Below are 24,925 nucleotides of genomic sequence, written 5' to 3'. Positions count from 1 at the left end.
CTATTTTGAAAGTTATCTTAGGATTCAACTCCTTTGCCTTCTGATACAGAGCTTGAGCTCCTATATAGCCGGTTTTTGGGTCATAGTAGAGCTTCTTTAATAGCGCGTCCATGATCTATATTTACATTAAAAAAATCCCTAGTGGTTAGCTGCTTAAATATCAAGTGGCTCAGTCGTGATACCATCATCAAGTACTCGACGTGTGTCATAGTAGTAGTTAAGCGCTGTTTTGGTTTGAGTATAGGTGATGATAGACTTGGTTTCTTTCGATAGTCTGAACCCCTTGTTTGTACCTTGTAGCGTGATGCGATCCCGTACGACAGTCTCAAACCCATCAGGATTGAGAACACCATTGTTTCGACCATTTCCCTGTTGAATACCCTTCGCTGAAACCTTTACTTTGTATGTCTCATCAGGTAGGTAGCAAATATAGTTCTTACTCGATAGTGAGACCATAGCATCACCTGACCATTCATCTTTGAACAAACCAGGCGTACGGCGATCAAACTTAGCTACCTCAGTGTTGTAGTCACGTGGGAACCAATCGTATTTATGCTCCTTGAAGTGGGTTCGTAGCTCAGGCTTAATACAGTCTTGAAATGGATTATCACAGCTGAAAGCGATATAAGCCGAATCAGTGTCCATCTCCTGATACTGGAAGTCAGAGCGATCGAAGTAAAAATCTATGCAGTCATAGTAAAACTGAAGCATGCGTAGCTTAGCAAGCTGATAGATAGCAATCGACAAATGGATTGGGTTCTTATTATTGAGTCGGCGCTTCTTCATCGTGATCTCACACGCATCATTAAGCTCCTCGAGACCATGGAACGTAAAGTGTTCGATCTTGTTCTTAATAGCTTTGTCATTCGACTCATACTTAACCTCTTTGTGCTTGCTCATATCCATGCCAGATCGACCAAAAGCACTGTTGCCTACCAGTTTCATCATCTCGGCAATCATAGCCTTCGACTTATCAACATCACCCTCTCGCCGGGCGTTTGATACAGCCTCCATAAATGGAGCAAAAGCTTTATGGGAGCTCGCTTTTATGAAGCTGTAAGTCTTGGTGATCTCCAAACCATGAGAGAGATACCACTTCAGCAAAGGTGCGTATATGAGAATCTTTTCACCAAAGTAGCTACCAATCAACTTGCGAGCTGGTTTTGCTCGGCTTTGCTTGCGCGCCTCATTGTGTTCGAACATGTGCTTACCAATGACGCTCTCATTCGTACAGTCGATCAGTACATTCTTGAAAATTGGAGTCATCTCGCCAAAGTACTGCTTAAGGTGTTCTGGTGTGGTGTAGCGGGATCAGCAAAATCTGCGAGATTGCCAGATCCAACTTACCAACTGCGCCCAGACACCGACTAACGGAGGGGGTCCCCCGATGATCCGTGTTCTGCTGAACTTTCCTCACCTTGTGTACCCGTCGGTAGGGCGGGATCTGCTCTCTCGGTAACTTCCGAAGAGTTCAAGTGGTGAAGCTTGAGTGTCTTGGCGAGACGTGGGGATGGGGTGGAGCAGCAGTGGAAAATCTTCACTCTGCGTCCGTGGATGGTTCCGTATCCTAAGCGAATATTCGAGCTTATGGATCCGGGGCCTAGATCGTGGATCTGGCCGTAGGGTTGCCTTGCGGGTGTGTTCCCTTGCCTTTGTGTTGTCCTTTAAGTCGTACTTGCCGCCTCCTGTGACGGGATCTTGAGAGTTGAGAGCCCCTAGGGTGTAACCGACCAAGTAGTAAATTCGGTTAACCTGTCGGATCTGCACAAGTAAAGGAAAAGCTCACTAGGTTATAGGATCTGGCCAATGTATTATCCAGTTATCACTACCAACACTAGATTCGCAATTCCCAACCTTCTCGGAGCTCGTACGGCCAATGTAGTTCCGGTTCTTGAGGGCAGGAAGGCACTTGCGTGTTACTGTGCAAATTGGAGTCTGTATTGATATTTAAGCCTATACCTGCCTGGGTTTCTACCTTCTATGTCTTTCATCTGCTAAATCCTTTACCAGGCTCGGCTGCATGTCCCTTCTTCCCTTGACCCATCATCCCAGCTGTGTTATCTTCAGATCCACCGGATATATGACGTAATCATCATGGTCACCCTATTATGGGTACACTCATCCGGATCCAGGTCGCTTGGATCCACCTCACTGTAATGGTACACTCGCCGTGGATCCGAGCTCTCCAATCATCCAACATCATCTCGCAACCATCTGTGATCTCCGTTGTCCCACGAAAGTTCGAGATCCACTGCATCCATCATACCTATACCCTGGATCCAGGTCCCTTAAGGCGGGATCCTCCCTCCTTGGATCCTAACTCGAAAGCATAGGATCCGGGTCACCTCGCGGTGGATCTTGACTCCTCGTTAGCCGTGGCTACTAGATCCACCTTTAGAGGGCACCTACTATCCTTCCTTCATAGGATCCACACCCGATCCACTCTTGTATAGTATATCCCATATCCATTTAGGTGAATCCAAGTAAGGGTGGATCCGAGGTAAGTCTTGGTGGATCTTGCCTTCTCGTACATCGCTCATATCAGATCCATCGTCATTCCATACGGGGTGCTGCTCGTCATGGCTAATCCACCACCGGCAACTTGCATCCGTGCCAGCCAACCCAAATCCTCTATAATCACTTGAAATTGTCACTGATTCGGGATAGTGACCCCGCGTCTGGACCATTCTCTTATTTCTGAGAAAGCACTTCACCACAATCGCCTCCTGTACGTGGTCGGCGCTGCACAACAGCGTCCACGACGTGCATCACCAGCATCCACAACCGCTTTCTCTCCTTCGCGACACATGTCTCCCGCCAAGCGTACCGGCAAATCGTCGGGCAAGGCCCCATCCACTACCCCTCCGGTCAGTCCGTCTTCTATGTCGCCCACCGATCTGCGGGTTCTAGCTCAGGCTCTTTCCGATCAGGTGCAAACCCTGACGGCGGAGCTCCAGACGGCTCAAGATGCCCAAGACCAAGCTGCGTCTCTACACACTACCCAACTTCAGACCTTGCGGGCCCAAATCCGTGACCAAGCGATGGAGATCCAGGGGTGGGAGCACCGTGCGGCCTCTCGGTCGCAGGACCTGCGACTCCTGTTGGCTGATCAGGCGGTAGAGATCCGCGACCTGACCGGACGACTGGATCGCGCCTCCCGTCAACGAGACGTTATGCGAGATGACAACGACCATCTCCTCAGGGAGATGGCACTCGCCGGATCTGAGATCCACCAACTCCAATCCCAGATCCACGACCTCGAGCGGGATCTGGAGGATTCCCAGGCTGCTGGGGCAGCTGCGGATGTGAGCTTGGACCGCCTCCGTGACGAGTTGCGTTTGACCCAGGAGGAGGTGGTGACCAACGACTATGTGGGATCCGCCCATGACGGATCCGCCTTAGGGTCGGCGCGCGGAGGGTCCCCCGCGCCAAATCCACCTCCCTCGTCGCCGGATGTAGCCCTGGCTCAACTCTCTGAGGAGTTGCAAGACACCAAGGAGTCGCTCGAGAGGGCGTCTGCCGGACGAGATTACGCGCTTGAAGAACTCGTGCGTATGACTCGATTGCGGGACGAGATCCAACCGAAACTGGCAGACAGCGAACAGGAGCCTGACAAGGCGCCTCCCGAGTGGGCGGATCCCTATAGTGCGCTAACGGAGCTGAATCCAAGCTTCGCCGCATGAGTACGTGGATCCTCTTTTAGCCCTTGCTAGTAACTCCATATTCACTTGTTATTGTCAATCTAGGTGACAAATTGAAGAAAGCAGATGCGACCACCGCTGGACTCCAGGATCAACTTTCCGCAGCCCAAACTCAGCAGCAACAGCTGATCCTGGAGCGCGATCGCGGCCTGTCGGAGCGCGATTTGGCACGTCGACGACTGGCGCTGGTGACAGCTGCCGTCTCGGATCCACTTCCTCCCTTGTCGGGGCCCTCTCAGGCCGCTAGCGTTTCTGCTCCTCTTCCGACGGTAAGTGGGGCGGATTCGTCGACTGCGAAACGCCCGCGTAGTACATCTCCCGCTCCTAGCACCGGATCGTCCCGTCCCCATAAGCAGGCCCGAGCTTCCCCGAAAGCCAAGCCCAAAACGAATCCGGTTTCTAAATCTGCTCCGCAAGCGGGATCCACTTCTGTGTCCAAGGCAGGATCTACACCCGCGCCCAAGACTTCCGTTTCTTTCTCGAAGTCAGGTGCCGGATCCAAGTCTGGATCCACCGCTAGATCCAAGTCTACCTCGGCGTCCAAGACTGGACCCGTTGCTACGTCCAAAACGGGATCGACGGTGTCCAAACCGGGATCGACGTCCAAGACGGGATCCACCGCTGCTGCGTCAAAATCTGGATCCGGACCCAAGACTGGGTCTACGGCGTCCAAGGCTGGATCCGTTGCCCCATCCAAAACAGGATCAGCGGTGTCCAAGTCCGGATCGACGGCCAAAACGGGATCTACGGCAGTATCAAAATCGGGATCGACGTCCAAGACGGGATCCACCGCTGGTCCTTCGGTAACGACGCCCATCGTTCCTCAGTCCGCTTCCACCAACCCTCCGCCGGCCCGTACTGGACCCGGGAAGGGGAAAGCTAAACGCGTCATTCCCCCTGGGTGTGGACTGGGTAGTTCGGAGGACGACGAGGATGAGGAATCTGACTGGTCCGACGGCTCAGGGCCTCCTGACCGATCGTCGTCAAAGCGTACGCCGTCTGCCGGCCCGTATCCCTTCACTCTAAGCGATGAGGACGCTGACGACGACGACGATGACGACGAGAGTCCAGAGGATTCAGAGGAGGCTCGAACCGCTGAGGAGGCCTTGGAGGAAGACACGCGGCGGGCTCTATCCCAATCCCGATCCGAAGCCCGGCGGAGATCCCTCTCGACGCCGCCTCCACAAGTCGCTGGCACAGCCGGATCCGGAGGCGCCACTGCGGGATCTGCGATCCGCGTCGACAGTGACGGTGGATCGGGCAGTGATGGTGGGAGGGGGTCGCCTCGTGGTGGCGGACTCCTTGGATCTGGCGGAGGGGGGGCGCCTGGTGGCGGATCTCCCGGATCTGGTGGAGGGGGGTCGCCTCATGGTGGTGGATCTCCAGGATCGCCCCATGGTGGCGGATCCCCGGGATCGCCTCACGGTGGCGGATCCCCTGGATCTGTCTTGATCCCCGCCCCCCCTAACTCGTCACTGCCAGGGATGCTCCCCGTGGCTCCGTTCGGTCCGGATGCTGCTTTCATTCCTGGTAGACGTGCTCCTGTGGCCTTCGCTGCCAGAGACATCGAGCCTTGGTCAGCCAAGAAATTGAACCGAGTTGCGATCATCTCCATGAAGATCACGGTTCTGTTTCCGGAGTTGCCTTTTCGGGCTGAGTGGATATTCCCTCGGACAGCGGACGCCATCCCGAGGGCCGGGTACGTGGATTCGCTCATCACCAGACCCCTCGTGGAGGAACTGACAAGTGCTGCCCCGTGGGATACACTGGTCACCACACCGGTGGATCCGGTTAGCTTCAGGGGTGATGTGCGTGGGCGACTCGGGGTATTCGTTCGGGCGTTCCGGGATTTCGCCTCCAAGCACCGGGTTGCTATATGGGAGGGCACTCACCGGTTCCCCATCTCTCGGAATCAATTGCAGGGTTCGACCTGGTTGTCCAACTTCAACAAGCAGCGTGGTAACCGGCGTAGCCATGCGGGCCGAGCTTGGAAGAGAGTCCTTGTGATCCTCGTGTTAGCAATCCAGGACGGTTGGTGTGACGTGGATATTTTGCTGGATCCATCCTTCTTGCATCTTCCCCGACGCGGGGATAAGGTAGCTTGGTTTCCGGGATCCGTATCCCGTCAAGCCAACTTGGAGGATCCCAACCTCCATCGCCCAGAACCCACGAGCCTATTGGAAGCCTTGCGAGAGATCGACGAAGCCGAGCCTTGGCGCATCCAGTTTCGCGGGGACCTGAGCCAACACCCAGGACGCCAGATCCAGCGTCTAGTGAGCAAGTTCTTCAATGTTCAGCCCAAGACTACCTGATCCTCATCGCTCTTCGACACCACGCCCCCGTTTCCGTCTTCGTGGATTCCTTTCGTAGCAGTAACTAGCGACTGGATACTGGGTCGAGCTAGCCTTTTGCATAAGCTATTACAATCCACACTTTCTTACTTGAATATGCTTACAACATTCCTTCGTCGGTTGAGAAATCTAGTCCACCCCTTCAGTGTACACCTGGATCTGGGCTAGATCCACCCTTTCAGTGTACACCTGGATCTGGGCTGGATCCACCCTTTCAGCGTACACCTGGATCTGGGCTGGATCCACCCTTTCAGCGTACACCTGGATCTGGGCTGGATCCACCCTTTCAGCGTACACCTGGATCTGGGCTAGATCCACCCTTTCAGTGTACACCTGGATCTGGGCTGGATTTACCCTTTCAGCGTACACCTGGATCTGGGCTGGATCCACCCTTTCAGCGTACACCTGGATCTGGGCTAGATCCACCCTTTCAGTGTACACCTGGATCTGGGCTGGATTTCATCCGGATCTAGCGCCAATGACCCAGGTTCAATCGGGTCAGTATAGTTCGGGCCCTTGAAAGCTCGTGCTCGAGATCAAGCAGGACTCCTCACACGTAACACGTCACTCTTATGCATAAACATTCACTTCTTCCTCCTAATCCACCCTGTGGATTCGTCTTCTCTTTCTTTCCGATGTGACCAACTCATATCAGCGATCCTCCTCCTCCTGACCCACACCCTTCCTGTGGGTCCTTCTTCATCCTCCCATCGATATGACCAACTCACATCCATGGGTCCCCTCCCTACTCTTCTTCATGAGACTGCATCACGCCGAATCTGTTACGATTCGTACGATCCCTCAAGAAATCATAGAGTAATGCTCCACAGTTCAGATCTGCCTCGTCTACCCAACTAGGTTCGTCATATCCACGCCAATGCACCAGAAACTCACGGTAAATCCGTCCGTATCTAGTTCGCTTCCCCGATCTCATATCGGTGATCTTCTCGACTTCGAACTCGTCGGCTTCGAGATCCACATTCCAACTGTCTTCCGGTAGGAGAACTTCGTCGAAGTCGACGCGGTCGGATGCATCTACCGAAAGACGGACCTGCGGCCGATCCGGATATTCTTTGACCAACTTCAGCTTGGATACGTGTACCACAGGGAACAGGCGATATTCGGTACCTGCCGTTTCCAGCCTCACCGCATGTTCTCCAATCTTCTCTCTCACCCGGAACGGTCCATGCCATAGATGGGCCAATTTGCGAGCGTACCCTTCTTTCACTCGATCCAAATAAAGCCACACCTGCGATCCCACTTGGATTTGATGTGGGCGGGCATCTTCGTTGTGTCGATCCGCTCGATCCTGTATTGCACTCCGCAGTCGTTCGTTCACCTGGGATCTAGCTTCCCGGTAGTATTTCTGGACTTGGTATCGCCATCGCCTTGGATCTCGGTTTCTCTTCTTGGTACTGCATACTGGAATGGCCGCTTCTAGGGTGGATTTGGGATCCCACCCATGTACCAAGTAAAATGGTGTATCACCCCGGATCCTGTCTTGGGCGGTGTTCATCGCGAAGGGGAGCCGTTCTGCGTACTCATCCCAATCCCTTTGATCCAAATCCTGGACATACATCTTGAGTGCTCTCGTGATCGTCTGCACCATGCGTTCGGCCGACCCGTTAGCTTGGGGACGATATGCCATGGTTGCTCGCTGTCGCTGCCCCAGGATCCGGTTGAATGCTCGAAAGAAATCAGACATAAAGCCTGGCTCCCGATCATGTCTAATCATTTCGCTAGCACCAAATCTTCGGAAAACACACTCCTCGTACGATTCCGCAATGGTTTGCGCAGTTCTAGACGCACTAGCTTTGGCAATCACATATCCGGTAAACAGGTCCACCCAAATCAACTATTCTGTGTTTCCTTTGAACGACTTGGGCAACGAGGGAATATGATCCATGGCTATGATCTGGAAAGGGTAAGTCGCTCGGACATTCCCAGGTGACTCCCCTTCGATCGTAGGTCTGCCTTTGCCTGTCTCACAATCCACGCATTCACCGACATATCGTTGTACACTCTTGAATAGTCCTCTCCAATGGAAACATTCCCGGATCCGTTGGTAGGTCCGACCAATGCCCTGATGTCCGCCTTCCAAGCTAGCGTGGTAGTGGTGTAGGACATCCTGTTGCAAGGTTTCTGGCATCACCAATCTCATCAATCCATCCCGATCCTCGTGGACTCTCTTCGTAGGGGGGCAATAGAAGAGCAAGTCGTTCAGATCCACTGCGTAATCCGTAGCGATAACGCTGTAGAATTTGGCATCCTCCCGACTTAAGTCTCGTACATCCCCCATCAGATACTTCTTTAGTCCCAGGATCCACGCTTCCTCATTCTGTGCTTTGAGGATCCGCTCGATGCGAACTCTCTTCACGAATGTTTCCTCGAGGATCGGGGGGCTGGATCCAATCCTTCCTCTGGACCTAGTGACAGCCATCACCTGGACTGTCCTTTTCCCGGATCCAACCACTACCACTTCGTCAAGTCGGTTCAACGTAACGAGATCCTGATGTTCGGCTTCTCCCTCCACTTCGACACCACATTGATTCCGTAAAGCGGCACTGGCCAAACTATCCGCACTGGCATTCCAATCTCGCTTGACATGCACCAACTCGTGATTCAACCAACCACGCAGGTGGATCATCACTTTCTGCCGTAACAGTGTTAGGGCCGGGGCCTTGCAGTCAATCTCACCTCGCACCTGTCTGATTACCAAATTTGAATCCCCACAAATCACCAGCCGTTTTGGATCTTGTCCCTTTAGTAAATCTAAACCCAGAAGGAGTCCGTTATACTCCGCTTCATTGACGGTGAGGCCTTCCGCGTAAGTGGATCTGGCCCGTACAACTTCCCATCCGGGCAATCTCCACAGTATTGCACTGTATGCTCCTCCTCCGCGTCGTACACGAGCGGATCCATCGAAACTCAGGACGTATAGATCCTCATCTACCTGTACCGTCGGGATCGGGATCTGGATCCGGCGTTTGGGCTCTTTCTTAGGGGCGATCCTAGTCAGCGCCTCATCCATCTTAGCTCGAGGAGTGATGCTCGCGGCCAAGACTCCCAGGATCTCGTCTTCCCCTTTCGAACATTTCACAATCTCCAGCGTCCAAGGTGAGAGTAAAGCTGCCCACTGTCCCAAACGTCCTTGCAACCCGGCCGACTTGAACAGCCAGGCTAGCGTGGAGTGTCGAGTCAGGATCCGGATGGATCTTCCCACTAGCAGGTTATAATTTAGATCCAACACGCGCAGGAGCGCAAGTATCTCTTTCTCCACCGCTCCGTAGTTCAGTTCATTCGGCTTCAGTGTCCGGCTGACAAAGGTGACTGGATGACAGATCCCCTCATGTTCTTGCATCAGAGCTGCTGAGACTGCCCAGTCACTGGCATAAACTATTACCGTAGGTTGACGTTCCGGATCGAAATGACGGAGGATAGGCGTGGTCGCGATCCTGTTCCTCAGTTCCACGAACGCGTGTTGAGCTCGGATCCACCGAGATTCTGCCTTTTCCATGTTCTGATCCGTCGTCTCTATCCAGACTGGATCCTCTCTCTGTTGGTCTCGGGGTGGATCCAGCTCCTGTTTTAGGTCCTCTTCTGACGTCATACCACTTGGATCCCTTCGTGGATCCGACATCTCCCGGGCCAGAGCTTGTTGGATTTTCATCCGGACAGCTGGAGCGGTCATCGCAGCAAAATCTACCTCTCTTAATTCATACAACACCGCGGCAAACAGGGCGTAATCTTCGATGAACCGACTGTAGTAGTTCAAACTGCCCAAGAAGGATTGCATCGCTCGTAACGACTGTGGGAAGGACAAATCGGCTAATGAAGACAGGTCCTTAGGATTCGCCTCTAATCCCGCCTTGGAAACTCGATGGCCCAAGTAATCCACCTTGCGCATCCCCCAATAGCTCTTAACCACACTGATAGAGAGATTCCACTTAGTACACGCCTCCAGTAGGGATGTCACTCTTTCGCACAACTGATCCCACGATTCCGCCGGGATCAGAATGTCGTCGATGTAAGATCTGCGTCCTAACACAGACGGGGTCCCAGGATCCCCTGGCTCCCCCGCTTCGAATGGATCCACTTCTGCGTCACCTTCCCCGGATCCACCCGTTTCGGGCTCCGGTATTCGGGTGAACCCATAGAGGGCGTTATCGATGAGGCGTTGGTAGATCTGGGGTGCGTTCATCAATCCAAACGGCATCCGGGTCCACTCGAACAGGCCAAACGGTGTGATGAATGCGGATATTGCGCGAGCTCGATCCGTCATAGTAACCACCCAGAAACCACTGGCCATGTCTAGAGAGCAGTACCAGAGTACTTTATCCAAATCTTCCAACAGCTCATTGATCAGAGGCATCGGATACACCATCAATCGAGTCAGGCTGTTAACCAGCCGGTAATCAATGCACAGACGTATATCCACCCCGTTCTTCTTGATGATGATTACCACCGGCGACGCCCACGGGGACGTTGAGAAGCTGATGATCTTGGCTGCAGCAGGCCCTTAATCAGATCCGACAGTTTTTCTCGGAACTGAGGTGCCACCTTCCGCACCCTTTGAGCGATCGGTTTCGCGTCGCCGACATCGATGTCACATTTGACTCCGCGGGCGGCGGGCGGTAACGCATTACCCTTACCGATCAGCAGATGTCGGCTTTCCCAGATCTTCTGACGCAGACTATCCACTTCAGTGGGTTCGTTCGCCCCTGGATCCACTTGGATATCATCAATCGTGACCTCCTCTGTGGTCAGTGGTACCTCCGGGATTACCGCCATACCTTCTCCAAGATCCTCGGCGTGTAGATCCCCGCCTTCACGGTAGCAGACTTGTTCATCTTCGGTCTTTGTCTGATCCACCCTTGGATCCAGGCACCGCGACTCTCCTTCGACCGTCATCCCTTCTGTCTTCGTGGGGTCGGGTATCCTGGTACTGGGGAAGTCACCGGTCGGATCCAGCCGGTCCTCTAACGAGTCTGAACCCGACGGTTCGGGTTTGACTAGCGTTGCCACTCTCGATAGGGATCCAGGCACTTTATCCAGTGGAAAACTTGGATCCACTTGTGGATCGGCGGGATCCGGCTGTTCGGCTTTAGCCCTCTGCAATCCTTCGTCCACCGACCCTGCGTTATCTAAGGGCCGACTCTGGGGATCGTCCCCCGTCATGGATCCAACCTCCATTGCTTGGATCTCAACCCGTCGATCTCTCTGCAGGATCTTTCGCGGAGTTGGATATGAAGGCCGATCCACCAAGGGGCCAGTTGGCTCCGCCGGGAGCTCCACCTCTCCGAGAGATTCGATCTCGGTAGTCGCCTCGTACACCAGATTCTGCCATTCTTTGTAGCGGCGGGATCCCACCGACACATATCCAGGTCGCCTAGGGATACCGTCCTTCGCCAACCATCGTCCGATCTCCTCATAATGGTCCAGTAATAGTCTCTTGTCGCTGACGTTCGTGACCTGGCGGTATTGCGATCGACCTGGTCCTTGGATTACGGTAGGTACCCATTTCTCGCCCCGGGTGACCCACAGTCTTTCATGTTCCACCCACTTCAACCGGTCTGACAGCTCCCAAGTTTCCCCGGGCTCGATCCAGGTGGTCTTATCCGCCCTTATGATCCTCATCTTCGCTCCATACAACGGCCGCCGTCCGCTGAGCTGGATCCGCATCTCGTCAGGGAAACAAAGTGTCCCATCCGCCAGATCCAACCTCACTCCGGCTGGCACCATGAAATCCATCCCAAGGATGGCGTCTTGACCAGCGAGATCCCCGACCCAAATGTCAAACCAATACACCAAACAACCTGCCAGCGTGATCTTAATTCGCGTTCTCCCGTTCGTACGGTATACGCCTTCACCAATCCCAACACAATCTTGGATCCGACTCCCGTCCACTTGGCACCCAACCTTACGAGCAAAGGCGGTATCCAGTATAGACACCTCGGCACCACTATCTAGAAGTAGGATTGCTTTTTCATTGTTGATCTTGCCCCCTACCTTGGCTTGTCTGAACCACTTTCCTGGGGCATGGTACTTCCAGTATCCACGGGACTCCCCTGTTAGCAGATCCATGGATCCAACATCCTCAGATCCACAGGATCCAGTGACCAGACAGACCTTAGGTGGATCTGCAGTGACCTCACCCTTGGTAGGCTCAAACCATCGACCATGTTGGCGTTTCTCCCAGTAACCACGTGCCTCTCCTCTTTGTAGATCCAGGGTTGAGGAGACTTTGGATCTGGAAAACTCGTCCACTTGGCGCAAACTAGAGACCCTGGCAACTGACACTTCATGTAGATCACGTGTATTATCGACTGGATCTAGGGTCCTGCTACCTGGATCTAGCGATGTCTTGTTCACAAATGCATAAATGCAGTACCTAGAACGCTCGGCTCGTACCGGATTCAAACCCGGCGAGCGTCCTAGTTTAACATCTTCTCTGCCACTTCCGGCAACATCCCTCGGTGCTTGGCTGGATCAAACCATTGGCGGATCTGGTTGTAGAATTCTTCCATCGGGCACTTGCCGACGTCGTGAATCTCGCCACACCCGCGACACACGTAGAAGCAATGATCCCCGGGATGACCTTTCTTGCCACACTTCTCACAGACCAGATGTTTCCAGCATCCAGATTCAGTGTGCTTTTGGGATCCGCACTGCGAACACCTGACTTGTGCTGCCCCGTCCATGAGATCTCGGGATCTGTACATCCCACGGTCCCCGGGTACGGTATCCCCCGGTCGAGAGTTGTCTCCTGTCTTCGCCGTTCGATCGTTGGACGCAGTGAGACAGACTCGACGGTAATCTTCAGGGTCGGAGTCCGAGCCGTCGGATCCTGACTCAGTTCCTGAGTCAGGCGCCGTGACTTGGTGGACACGTCGAGCTGGGGCCGTGGGCGTCGGGGCCTTTTGGCGATACTTGCCGGATCCGACCGCCGCCTTCTTCTGGCGGTGTTTCGCGCGATCCACCGCCCGCAGTACTTCTCTAAGCTCGTCTGCGTCGGGAAGTCGTAACAGGGTCAGCCTGTCGGCCAGATCCACATCTCCCAACGTCTCGATGAAATGATCCACGTGTTCCCGCAGTACCTTGGATCCCCCATCCTTGATCTTCAACTTGGCCCGTAGACCGGCCACATTTAGTCGATGTAGGTATTCCAACGGGGATTCATCCGATCTGCGGCGAGCATGGTAGTATTGTCGTACCACCGACACTCCTAATCCACAGTACTGGGTCTGGAAACTGCGCAGCAAATCTGGCCACTTGTTCCTGGTTGATCTGCCCAGCTGCCGATACCAGTTCCTGGCTGGCCCCGCTAGCAGATCCGCAAAGGTCAGACACTTCTCAGCATCCGACGCTTGATCTCACATGAGGGCCGACTTGACTTTGCTGATCCATGTTCTCGCTCGGTCCTCATCTTGATCCTTGCCCGTGAACTCCTTCAAGTCCGATATGGCTGAGATCCGTACCCTCTGGATCATGGACGATCCACCTGCCCCGGCTGTGGCTGTTGCTACCACGGCTGACGAAGTGGATGGGCCATCCAGATCGTCTGGGTCGAACTCATCATGGGAGTTGTCCCCCTCTACTGACTCCATCTCCACGTCCCGTGCTCCATGTTCGTGGAGCACTTGCACTTGTGGCACGGGCGCTCTCATACCCTGTTCGGCCAGGAAGCGATTCATCGCAGCTTCAAAGTGCCGCTGCAGAGTGCCCGAGGAAGTGTCGGAAGAGCCTGTGGCCGTCTGGTCCACTGGCGGGACTGGATCCGTGAGGCGATTACCTCGAGCCTGATCTGACGATAATCCCACTGGCTTCTTGCCGGATCTGGCTCGATCCTGGCTGGATTGTGTCAAATCACGCGTAGGGCGTACTGGATCCCGAGCTTTCACGTTCACCGGGGCTTCCTGTCCTCGGATCCTCGCCCGCGCTTCCAGCATGGATGCCCCGGAGGGTCCTAAAGTCATGCGTCGTGGTTCGGACGACGTGTCTGACTCATCCTCAGCGGCGGATTCGTAGTTTGAGGACGCAGCTTGGCTGATCCTCGGCGACGACACTGGATCCATAGTGCGCGACCTTTCTCCGGTGATGGACTTAACTCTGGCAAAGAGGTCCCGCGTCGCGGATACTATGAGATCCAGGTCTAGTTCGAAGATATCCTCTGCGTCGAACACACCAGCTACGATGCCTGACTCCGTAAGCAAACGTAATAGATCTTTGACTGCCACCAACTTGTTCGCCGTTTTCGTTGGTGCTCTCACCGGTTCCCTTGGATCTTCGATCTGTCGTGGATTCAGGATCTGCATGACAGGATCTTGATGCAGGAAGTCGCGTAAAGCTTGGTGGCGATACACAAACTCGAGATCCTTGTCGGACCAGCTTGACCTGGATCCAGCTTGGTCTTCTTCCGACTCTGGAGCTTGCATCTTCTTCCGCGTAGTCTTACTCGTTTTCGTCTTCTTTCTTGTTTCTTCGACTAGCGGGCTTGGGTTTAGGTACGGTGTTGGCTTAACCGGTGAATCTGCAAATGCATACCGTTTCGCCTTCACTTTCCCTTGTTTTGTTAGCGGATCTTGACTTGCGTCAAGATCCGCAGGGGTCCCCGAGGGGACCTGGGGAGGATAGAGAGGCTTCTCTTCTAGATCCGGATCCGGATCCACCTCTCTTCCGTCGACAGAGTTCCTCCCAAAACTCCATCGATCCGCGGATCTTGTTTCATTCAGCAGCGTCTTCGTCGATCCGACCTCCGACGACGCCTCTTCCCCTGGCTCAATCTTCACTTGAGCATCTTCTTGGGACTCACGGTGAAATCCCGAGTCACCAAAAGATCCGGGCACGCGCACCATTGTGGTGTAGCGGGATCAGCAAAATCTGCGAGATTGCTGGATCCAACTTACCAACTGCGCCCAGACACCGACTAACGGAGGGGGTCCCCCGATGATCCGTGTTCTGCTGAACTTTCCTCACCTTGTGTACCCGTCGGTAGGGCGGGATCTGCTCTCTCAGTAACTTCCGAAGAGTTCAAGTGGTGAAGCTTGAGTGTCTTGGCGAGACGTGGGGATGGGGTGGAGCAGCAGTGGAAAATCTTCACTCTGCGTCCGTGGATGGTTCCGTATCCTAAGCGAATATTCGAGCTTATGGATCCGGGGCCTAGATCGTGGATCTAGCCGTAGGGTTGCCTTGCGGGTGTGTTCCCTTGCCTTTGCGTTCCTTTGCGTTGTACTTGCCGCCTCCTGTGACGGGATCTTGAGAGTTGAGAGCCCCTAGGGTATAACCGACCAAGTAGTAAATTCGGTTAACCTGTCGGATCTGCACAAGTAAAGGAAAAGCTCACTAGGTTGTAGGATCTGGCCAATGTATTATCCAGTTATCACTACCAACACTAGATTCGCAATTCCTAACCTTCACGGAGCTCGTACGGCCAATGTAGTTCCGGTTCTTGAGGGCAGGAAGGCACTTGCGTGTTACTGTGCAAATTGAGGACTGTATTGATATTTAAGCCTATACCTGCCTGGGTTTCTACCTTCTATGTCTTTCATCTGTTAAATCCCTTACCAGGCTCGGCTGCATGTCCCTTCTTCCCTTGACCCATCATCCCAGCTGTATTATCTTCAGATCCACCGGATATATGACGTAATCATCATGGTCACCCTATTATGGGTACACTCATCCGGATCCAGGTCGCTTGGATCCACTTCACTTGAAAGTGTACACTCGTCGTGGACCTGAGCTCTCCACTCATCCAACATCATCTCGCAACCGTCTGTGATCTCCGTTGTCCCACGAAAGCTCGAGATCCACTGTATCCCTCATCCCTATACCCTGGATCCAGGTCCCTCAAGGCGGGATCCTCCCTCCTTGGATCCTAACTCGAAAGCATGGGATCCGGGTCACCTCGTGGTGGATCTTGACTCCTCGTTAGCCGTGGCTACTAGATCCACCTTTAGAGGGCACCTACCATCCTTCCTTCATAGGATCCACACCCGATCCACTCTTGTATAGTATATCCCATATCCATTTAGGTGAATCCAAGTAAGGGTGGATCCGAGGTAAGTCTTGGTGGATCTTGCCTTCTCGTACATCGCTCATACCAGATCCATCGTCACTTCATACGGGGCGCTGCTCGTCATGGCTAATCCACCACCGGCAACTTGCATCCGTGCCAGCCAACCCAAATCCTTTCTAATCACTTGAAATTGTCATTGATTCGGGATAGTGACCCCGCGTCAGGCCCATTCTCTTATTTCTGAGAAAGCACTTTACCACACTGGTGTTCGAATATCAAGCCGAATACTTTGTGTCATCGATGATACCATCATACGCTTCAACCGTAGTCAATCGACCACATGGCATCTCATTACCAAGGGCCCATAGGTATAGAGCGTTGGTTTGCCAGCGAAGCATTTTGCAGAGCGAACGCGAGCTCTTATCCGTCCTTGGTGTATACTACATTTGCAAAGCACACAAGCCAGTCAAGATGCTCGATGAGAGCTTAGTCCTCGCAGCGACCGCTCTGAACCTCGTCCTCGTCGAGGACGCCTCTGTGCTCTTCGCCAGATCTCCTTTTCCACGACCAGTCCTCACACTGAAGGGCAACTTCAATTTCAACGCATTAAGCGACGGAGACTGTCGTTTTAATTTCCGATTCTGGAAGCGTGACGTAATTTGGCTGCACAAGGCGCTGCGGCTTGAGGAAGACTACAAGCTACCGAGCCGCCTTCGCGTTGGTGAAGTCGAGGGGCTCTGTGTGTTGCTGCGCCGGCTCGCGTACCCTGGACGGTACGGGGATCTTGCTGTGATGTTCGGCAGGTCGCCCAGTGCGCTGTGCCTGATCTTTCGCTTCATGGTGGACCTAATCTACGCTAAGTGCAGCAAGCTTCTTGCACGCGGCAGTCCTATCGACAGGTGTATCGGCTTCATTGATAGCACGGTGCGTGGTCGCCCGACCAGTGCGCAACCAACGGCAGTGCTATAATGGGCACAAAATGCACTCAAGTATACAGTATGCGGATGTTAAAGTGCATAGATATACATTTGTATACGACTTGTAGAAAGCTTATCAGTCGTAGCTACATCACTTGAACGAACGTGTGACGCTCGTCTCTGGCAATCCTTACAAAAAAAACCGGGCGTCACACGTTCGTAGCTTTCTGCTAAAACACTCTATTACCTGAAGTACATGTATCGAAGTTTCTGACAGCTATTAAAACAGATCATTTTCTCCCTGCGTTTCTTTTACCACAGCCATCTTCAGTGTACTCCTCCCAGGTCGCCTATAATACCTTTGACTCGCGTATCATGCGCGTAATGAGAAAGAATGAAGCAAAAATTCAGAATTAACATGTAAAAACACTTCTCCAACCTTAATGCAAAAATGTCATTATACCGCTTCGTATTCGGCCCTGTATCTGCCACGCCTTGCATTGTGTTGCCATCTTCCTGGATAATCTTCTCAAAATTGCTAGAACTGGTACGGAGACTGTTTCATCAGTTATGGGCTTTTGCTTCCCGACGTTGCTTCAGCTGGCATTCTCAGCAACCGAACCGCTCGTGCATTGAACGACGTATCGTGATGTAGTACCCGTACTGGCACTTCAACAACGATATTTTGCGCCATAACTATTTTGCACCGAACGACCAGGCGATGAGTACACCGAAAGAAATGTGTAGCCTCGTCTGGGTTTACAGGAGCCTCCTTTTCGTTCTTAATCAGCCCAACGCTCAGCGTCTGCTCCGCTGATTGACCGGCGGCACCTGGTCCTTCGACCTGCTGCGATGAAAGTATGCGCGTGACAGTCCAGTCGGCGCGTTCACCCAAATTCCGAAGCAAAATATCTTCAACCAGCTCCACCGTGATGGACTTGATGGAGGCTTTACACGCAGAGCCATCCACTCGACATAAGAGCGGAATCGCTTCGCCGGCGGGGTAAACATCTTTTGGAATCTCGACCGTCATCTGCAGATTGCCACGATTGAGACAGCATAGCCAGTGCACAGCTTCCACCGCAGAAATCTCAAGAGACTGTACTGGCGGAGTGATCGTCGGCGATGCGTGCACCGTAAACTCTTGCTCAGCATTCAAGTACGCCACCGATTCGCTGTCGGCTCTGAGCCAAACAGTCACTAGATACTTGATCCGGACTCGCAGACGCTCAGCAGTTCCGCTATAAACATCGATCAGCTCAAAACTGGAGGGTAAATCCGCTGACAGCTGGCAGTTGAAACGGTATTCTGATTCACTGGCATTGTAGAGCGTTGAAGAGGTCAGTTCGATCTGGTTCAAGAATTGTATCAGTTAGTGTGTCAAAGAACCCAACCACAACTTAATTCTTGTCACTATCTTGAAGCACCTTGTGCTGTAGAAAAATCCTGTCGAAGGCGTTCGTGACGGGACTGTAGCCTCCTTCGTCCCATGCGACCTCTTCGCGTCCCTGGACAATCACTGCTAACGCTGGGCAGAGGAGCGAGCACTAAAGTGAGGTTTTATAGATTTGATGGGTCACGTATGTAAAGATAACTCACGCTCTCTTGCCTGCACAAGCTCCAACGTCGAGAGCTGCACACTTCCTGTAACGACCTCTCCCGGAGCATAGCTCTCGTGCTCAAGCGCAATGGTTAAGCCTCCAAGCACGCCTTCGACCGACTCCCGTTTAGCCATCGCTCTTATGCCAATTGCGCAGTGGAGACGGGGGCGTACGCCAAATTTAAAGTCCGCACCCAGCAAGTTTGAGTCCATCGATAAGTGGAAAATAACGGGCGATCGCGGCGGATTTTCACAGAAAACGCTCAACACACTTTTCCGTCGAATGTTGTCCTGCTAACCCGACCCCAGTCATCTAAAACCGAGGATAAGCTTAACCCCTTTGATAGTTGGCCCAACACCTTCACATTAAAGAGTCCAAGCCAAGGCGCTAACTTTTGGTCCTATTTTTTGTCAAGCCCTGGTAGCATTGCCATCATTTACTCTGTCCTCCTTCCATGGACATAAAGCTCTATGACTTTTATCCGGGCTATGCTCATCGTGATGTGTTGTCCCAACAGGGCGAGAGTGGACACTCAAGTGGGTCACTAATAACAAATCATTTCTGTATTTGGTTTTTACCGGTATTCTACCGGGTATAGCGGTAGTCGAGCACTGTTAGCAACAGGTCGTCCGTTTCGCGACTATTAATACTATAGATTCTGGCTCGAAGATCGATGTAGCTACAGTACAGTGTAGCAGTAAACTGAAGAATAGTTATTGGTATTAGTCTAGCTAATATAACATTGTTCTCTCTGCTGCCGCGGCTCACAGATGCTTTCCGCCATGTGCCGGGTGCATGCAAGCCCCCGATGTTTTGTAGTCAAGGAGGCTTGCCTAATCCAGTGCACAAGAAGCCGGACCGCTTTACGGTCGCCGATCCCACTCCTTGAAACGCACAATTGACTCGTCACGCTGCGCGAAAGCAGCCACCGGTTTTCTATGTAAAGCACCCGCATTTTCTCCATCTGCAGCGGCCCAGACGACAGGACTCTTGACTCGGCCATCTTGACACGAAGCAGGACATGGCGGCTGTACACCGGAGCGATGTGAAGCATATGGATGAATATACACGTCTTTCCGACAGACACAAAGGCAAGATTGTGAATATGTGATTAATATCCAATCATATACTACAATGTACCTTAATTCAGCCAATTAGGTCGCACAGGAGCAGGCTCTTCATTCCGACACTTTCTGACAAATATTTGTCGGAAGCTAGAGCTAACTATTTTGAAACCAATACTGAATTTAAGTCGTGTAAGATATATGTCAATATTTTTGTGGTTCCGACAATGCGGTATACCTCCTACTTTAGGTTAAAATTGAGCAGTAGTGTTAAGGTACACTCAACCAGCCAAGTCCAGTTAACAAAAAGCAGAAAAGACAAGCAGCAACCAGCATGAGCCTCTCCGCACTTATCCCTACAAACACGCAAAAAGCGCGTACTATCGGAATAGGCGCGTTCGAGCGTATGCTTAAAGTCGAGGATGTATCCATGGACGTTGTCCGAGCATGCATTTTCAGTGACAGCTCTGGAAAGAGCTTAGCGGCCGTGATGGATCGTTTTGGCTACTATCTCGCCGCATGCGAAGGTAAGAAAGGTAAGTTGGCGCCCAACACCGCCATTTCTTACTTTAGAAACGTGAAGCTTTGGTTTTTCGATGAGTATCCTCATCTTAGAGTACCAACCGAGCTAATTTTGCTTAAACAAGGGAAGACTCTCGAAAAACACTGCTTAAAACGTGATAATGGAGGATTTACTAGCAAGGTGCCACCTTGTACAAAGGCGGATTTGCGCTCACTAATATGCTATGTGTACAAAACAGCATCCGTCGCCTCGGATTACGAAGATGCAGCGCTTGCGTGCCTTATGTGGCATTGCTTCGGCCGTTCATCAGATCTCGGCTACGTCACAAAGCAGCACATTACAATGTGAGCTGACAGCGTTTTCTACATTCGGATGCTACGAATGAAAACAGCTGAGGAGCAAGGCCTCACGCTCGTACCTGATCGGGCGGATTTTGTGACCTGCCCGCTGCACACGCTCGCAGTAGCCTTGGTGATGCAGGAGTCGCCTTGTGTGTCCCTGCTAAGCCAGCTTCCTTCTCTTGTGACACCGTCTGCACCCTCACTTGATGCAGCAGCACCCCTTCTCGATGTACTACGAGTACCTTCGGTCAATGCTGCCACCTCTTCGCAGCTTCCTGCAGCAGGAATGACTGACCCGGCGGCTGCCACTCTGCGAAGCGTCCCGAGCTCCGCTGCAGCCAACCCTTCAGCGACCAACCAAGCTCGCGGTGACGACGGGGTTCAAGCGTATGTGTACCGGTTCCTGAAGCGGGTGTCGGAGCCGGCAGGAGCCTCAGCCAACTTGACCTCGCACTCCTTCAGGCGGGGCGGGGCGCAGCATGCAAACGGGGACGAGCGGCTGGCTGCACAGTAGATCTTTGATCGTGGGTCATGGGACATGACGCGCACCAACAAAGGATTCGCCTACGTATTCAACACGCCACGCGAGGACCGTAAAGTAGCACGGGTCTTGAGCGAGTGGGCTGCGGACGAGGCACCGATGATTCTTGATGTTGCCATTCTCGACCATGGGGCTCAGGAGCGCATGACCCGGTTGCAGGAGTTGCTGTTCGCTTCCTGTGTAGGGCTGAAGAACAACAAGCTAAACGTGAGTCGCAAGGTCATTGGGGTCCTTACCGCCTACCTAATTAGGCATTTCCCGGAAGTGAAGACTCTCGAACCCAGGAGCTTGTTCGTTGTTCGAGTGAAAGAATGCTTGGAAGCAGCTGACATCTCCCACACCGACTTGCTGGCGTGGTCAGTCGCGCTGAGCCATGTCGCCTCCAAACCTGCTCAACAAAGGAAGGACACTGAAAAGAACGGCTGCAATCGAACGGAGTGTCATCACGCTGCTGTCATTAATGAGCTTATCGAAAGCAATAGGCTGTTGTCTGCACGCCTGCTGGTGCTAGAGGCTGCCATCCTTAAGCGACCTGCGCACGAAGAGCCAGCCCAAACTACAGAATAGGAGCAAGTTTCGTCAGCTCAAACACCTGCAGCGAAACGCAGAAAGAAAGCGACTACCAACCTGTCGTCGATCTGGTTCGAGTGGTACACACGGCAGCCTCGCGTCTGGAGCTCTAACGACCGACAAAAGAAGTCAGATTACCGCTTGATCGTCGCGTACATGAAGCTTTTCCTGGAGGGCGGGTTTCAGCTTCACGAGAGATCGGAGGACTACAAGGATCGCGCTCTCGAGGTCGGCCAACGTGCAGAATCGGCGGTCCTCGGCTTCCTGAGTGGACAAGGTATCCGAGCAAAGGGCAGCGGTAGCGTACTGCGTGAGATGCGCAAACTTCATCGCTTAGGAGCCCTCGACGGCCGTATCACGACGTACCGTACACACCTCACCTCAAACAAAATTGCTGATCCTGCGCCTACATCAACCCAAGACATACTTCAATTCGTAGGACATGTGTAAGACAAGTGAGTAGATTTTAATGAATTGCAGCTCTTCGCAAACATCATAAGCCGACAGCAGGGAATTGGACCCCCCACTCGTTACCATCCGAGCGCTGCACCAGCAGTGCCGGCGATATTCGTGTGCGCAATGGCATACTGTGCTCTGGACTGGTCCTTTGCTACGGGAGATCTGCTGGGGTGGCTCTGGAAAAAGAAGACTGAGACCACAAGGCCCCTGTCGGTAATTTGTGGCGCTGCATGATTGGCTAAGTAAAAAACCTAGGCAAGGTTTAATACGTGACGTTGTTTTATTGGCTGAGCAAAAAACCTGAATGAGGTTAATCCAAATGACTGGCCTACGACAATGATGTCACTATTTTTGGCTTAAGTGTCATTATTTAAAAAAAAAACTCTAATAGAGGCCCCTCACCCTGGCTTCGGGTCTCATTCATGAATTTGCTGGCTGTTGAGCACAGTGCTGTGAAGCCTATAATGCCCCCAAACAAAAAAATGAGTTTTCTCGGCCTACAGGCCTCTTTAGAGCATTTCCTTGCGCCTTCGAACTCATGGTCGTACTTATAAAAGCGACCGTACTTAGTGTAAGCGTACTTAATCTGAGTACACCGTCATGATCTGATTGGCGGATCCGAACTGTCGGAAACATGTCGGAAAGGGGTAGGGTGTCGGAGCGGTTGCGATATGGTGGTTACTTTACACCAGGCACGTCTCTGTTCAATCAATTATCGAAGGTATCAGAATTGCCACAAAGTTCTTTGATGACACCAAATCTCCTTCAATCCAATATCGGTTATTTGAAGCAATTTAGTATTAGGCTCCATAACCCCTCTCTACTCGAAATTAGGTTCGTTCCTCCAAGCGTCCCATTTGCAGTTCTGCTCACTTTGGTATCAAGTCTCTGTAAAAAACTGACCAACACTCTTGCAATTCCGCACCCACCCATGGCGTCTTCGTTCCCGCAGGCGCAGCTCGCCTACGAGCTACACGCGTCTCGACCGGACTTTCTTCCCGAGGACTGGAGCGACACCGATCAGCAGATCTTTGAGAGTCTTTTGCTTCCCTCACCTTCCTCTTCATCCCTCGCTGACTCGTCCGACTCGTCAGCCTCAATCAAACCTGAGCCGATAAAGAAGAAGACGCGTGGGAGTCGTAAGCGCGTGTCTGTAGAGGAGAAGCGCATGAAACATCGAGAGGTGCAGCGCCGCTTCATGCAGCGCAAGAAGGAGATGCTGGCAGGCGTCAAGAAGTCCATCATAGCGCTCGAGAAACAGGTAGCGGTGCTCAAGCTCTCGAGCGAGCGCGAGGCGTTAGAGACTGAGAACAAGGCGCTGGAGCATGAAGCGGATGCCAAGGCCTCCCGGCCATCAGTCTCCACGCTCGATGCGCTCGAAATGATCTTTCAGCAAGAAGCCAAGGCCGTGGAGCAGCAGTTTACGCCCTTTACAGTACAGCAGTGGCAGGAAATCGTGTGTCAGACGATGCATAGCGTGGATGCAATTCTGACCCAGGAGGCGATGAAAGCCTCAGGAATGAACGTCATGGGCTGGTCTGACAGGCGTCTCGTGGAGAACACCAGCGTCAAATTCACCCTGCACAAGGCCTTCCCGCATATTTGCGCCGAGAGAATCTGGAACATCACGTGGCAGAGATTGACGACGGACAGCTACGCCAGTTTCTTCAGCCCTTCGCTATTTATTCGGGTAAGTGGAAGGGGGTATAATTGGGTGTTGGAAAGTATTTCTAACTGTATGGTTATTTTTAACGCAGAAACACTTGTTGCAGAAAGTATGTGACGACGCGATCATCATCTACCGAGTCATCTGCTACCCTCAGACCGGACGAGTATCCCGTGCTATTGAGGTGATAAGCCGCGTGAGGAGGGAACACGATTTCGTTTACTTCGATCGCACGCTGGACCTGCCTGATGTGAAGGAGCGGGTGTATGCTACAGATATATGGACCCAGTCTCTGACGGTGCTACGCTTCATGCCGAGCGATCCAAATCGACCGGAAGTCGGTTGCGTAGTACAGTACGGAGGCAACTACGTGAATATCCCCGAGGGTGGCGTCAAGTATTGGCTCATGGAGGTTCTCTTCCTTGTGCTCCGATTTGAGTCATCACTGATCTCGCCCATGTTTTCCCTTGGCAATTAATTCTGTCTCTGCACGTGTTTTGCTTTACATGTAGATGTACTTGATAAATAGATCATTTAACTTATAGGGAGTTGGTTTTAATATTATCTTTTAACGTCAAGATGTGTAGATTTTAAGATCAGACCATGTTGAAGAAAACACGAAAGGTTTATCGGTGTGTACCGGTAGATGTTAATTTTAAGAACTTAAAAGTGCAGAGTTGACAGTTAGAATTGACAAGTGGCTGAGCGAAGTATTTGTCATATTTTTTTTAAACAGTTAAGCGAAGCCTTCAGTTGCAAGTGCATAAAAAGTAGCTGAGAGGAGGAGCTCGATTCAAATGAAAGAAGTTGCAGCCACGCCATAGTTGATGAAACTCTGGGAAGCTGCTGTGAAGTCATTCGATAATATTGACGTCGACAATCTGAGGAGAAGTCACTGTAAAGTCACATGTATTATTGTGAATTTCGACCAAATTTGCCGTTTTGGTCCTTTTCAGTGAATACAAATTTCCTGCTATTTCGAAACAGCCCAGATCGTATTTTTAAATAACCCACTTACAAGTGGTATTTCGTACCTAAGTGGATTCTCTCTCAAAGCAAATCTAAAACAGATTTGCGCTCATTGCATGTGCTTTCACCAACTCGGAAATTTTGAGTAGAACGCACAATATTAATTCGTAGCTCGAAGAACTATCTTAGGGGGCATAGCGGCCGTTT

General features: G+C 52.3%; 2 protein-coding genes across 2 annotated transcripts; one reads left to right on the top strand and one right to left on the bottom strand.

Moving 5' to 3' along the window:
* Positions 1–17,552: 17,552 nt before the first annotated feature.
* On the bottom strand, positions 17,553–18,719 carry PITG_10578 (uncharacterized protein; the record flags this gene model as incomplete). The annotated part of the gene is made up of 3 exons (XM_002902303.1): positions 17,553–18,335; positions 18,412–18,512; positions 18,584–18,719. 3 exons carry the CDS (start codon positions 18,717–18,719, stop codon positions 17,553–17,555), a joined length of 1,020 nt encoding a protein of 339 aa, XP_002902349.1.
* A 4,295-nt stretch (positions 18,720–23,014) lies between these two features.
* PITG_10576 (uncharacterized protein) lies at positions 23,015–24,227 on the top strand (the record flags this gene model as incomplete). The annotated part of the gene is made up of 3 exons (XM_002902302.1): positions 23,015–23,163; positions 23,221–23,773; positions 23,841–24,227. The coding sequence occupies 3 exons, from the start codon at positions 23,015–23,017 to the stop codon at positions 24,225–24,227; spliced, it is 1,089 nt and encodes a 362-aa protein (XP_002902348.1).
* Between the last annotated feature and the right edge of the window lie 698 nt (positions 24,228–24,925).

Source organism: Phytophthora infestans, genomic scaffold (assembly GCF_000142945.1).
Source record: "Phytophthora infestans T30-4 supercont1.18 genomic scaffold, whole genome shotgun sequence".
Classification (NCBI taxonomy): domain Eukaryota; phylum Oomycota; class Peronosporomycetes; order Peronosporales; family Peronosporaceae; genus Phytophthora; species Phytophthora infestans.
This window is presented reverse-complemented; position numbering and strand designations above follow the sequence as displayed.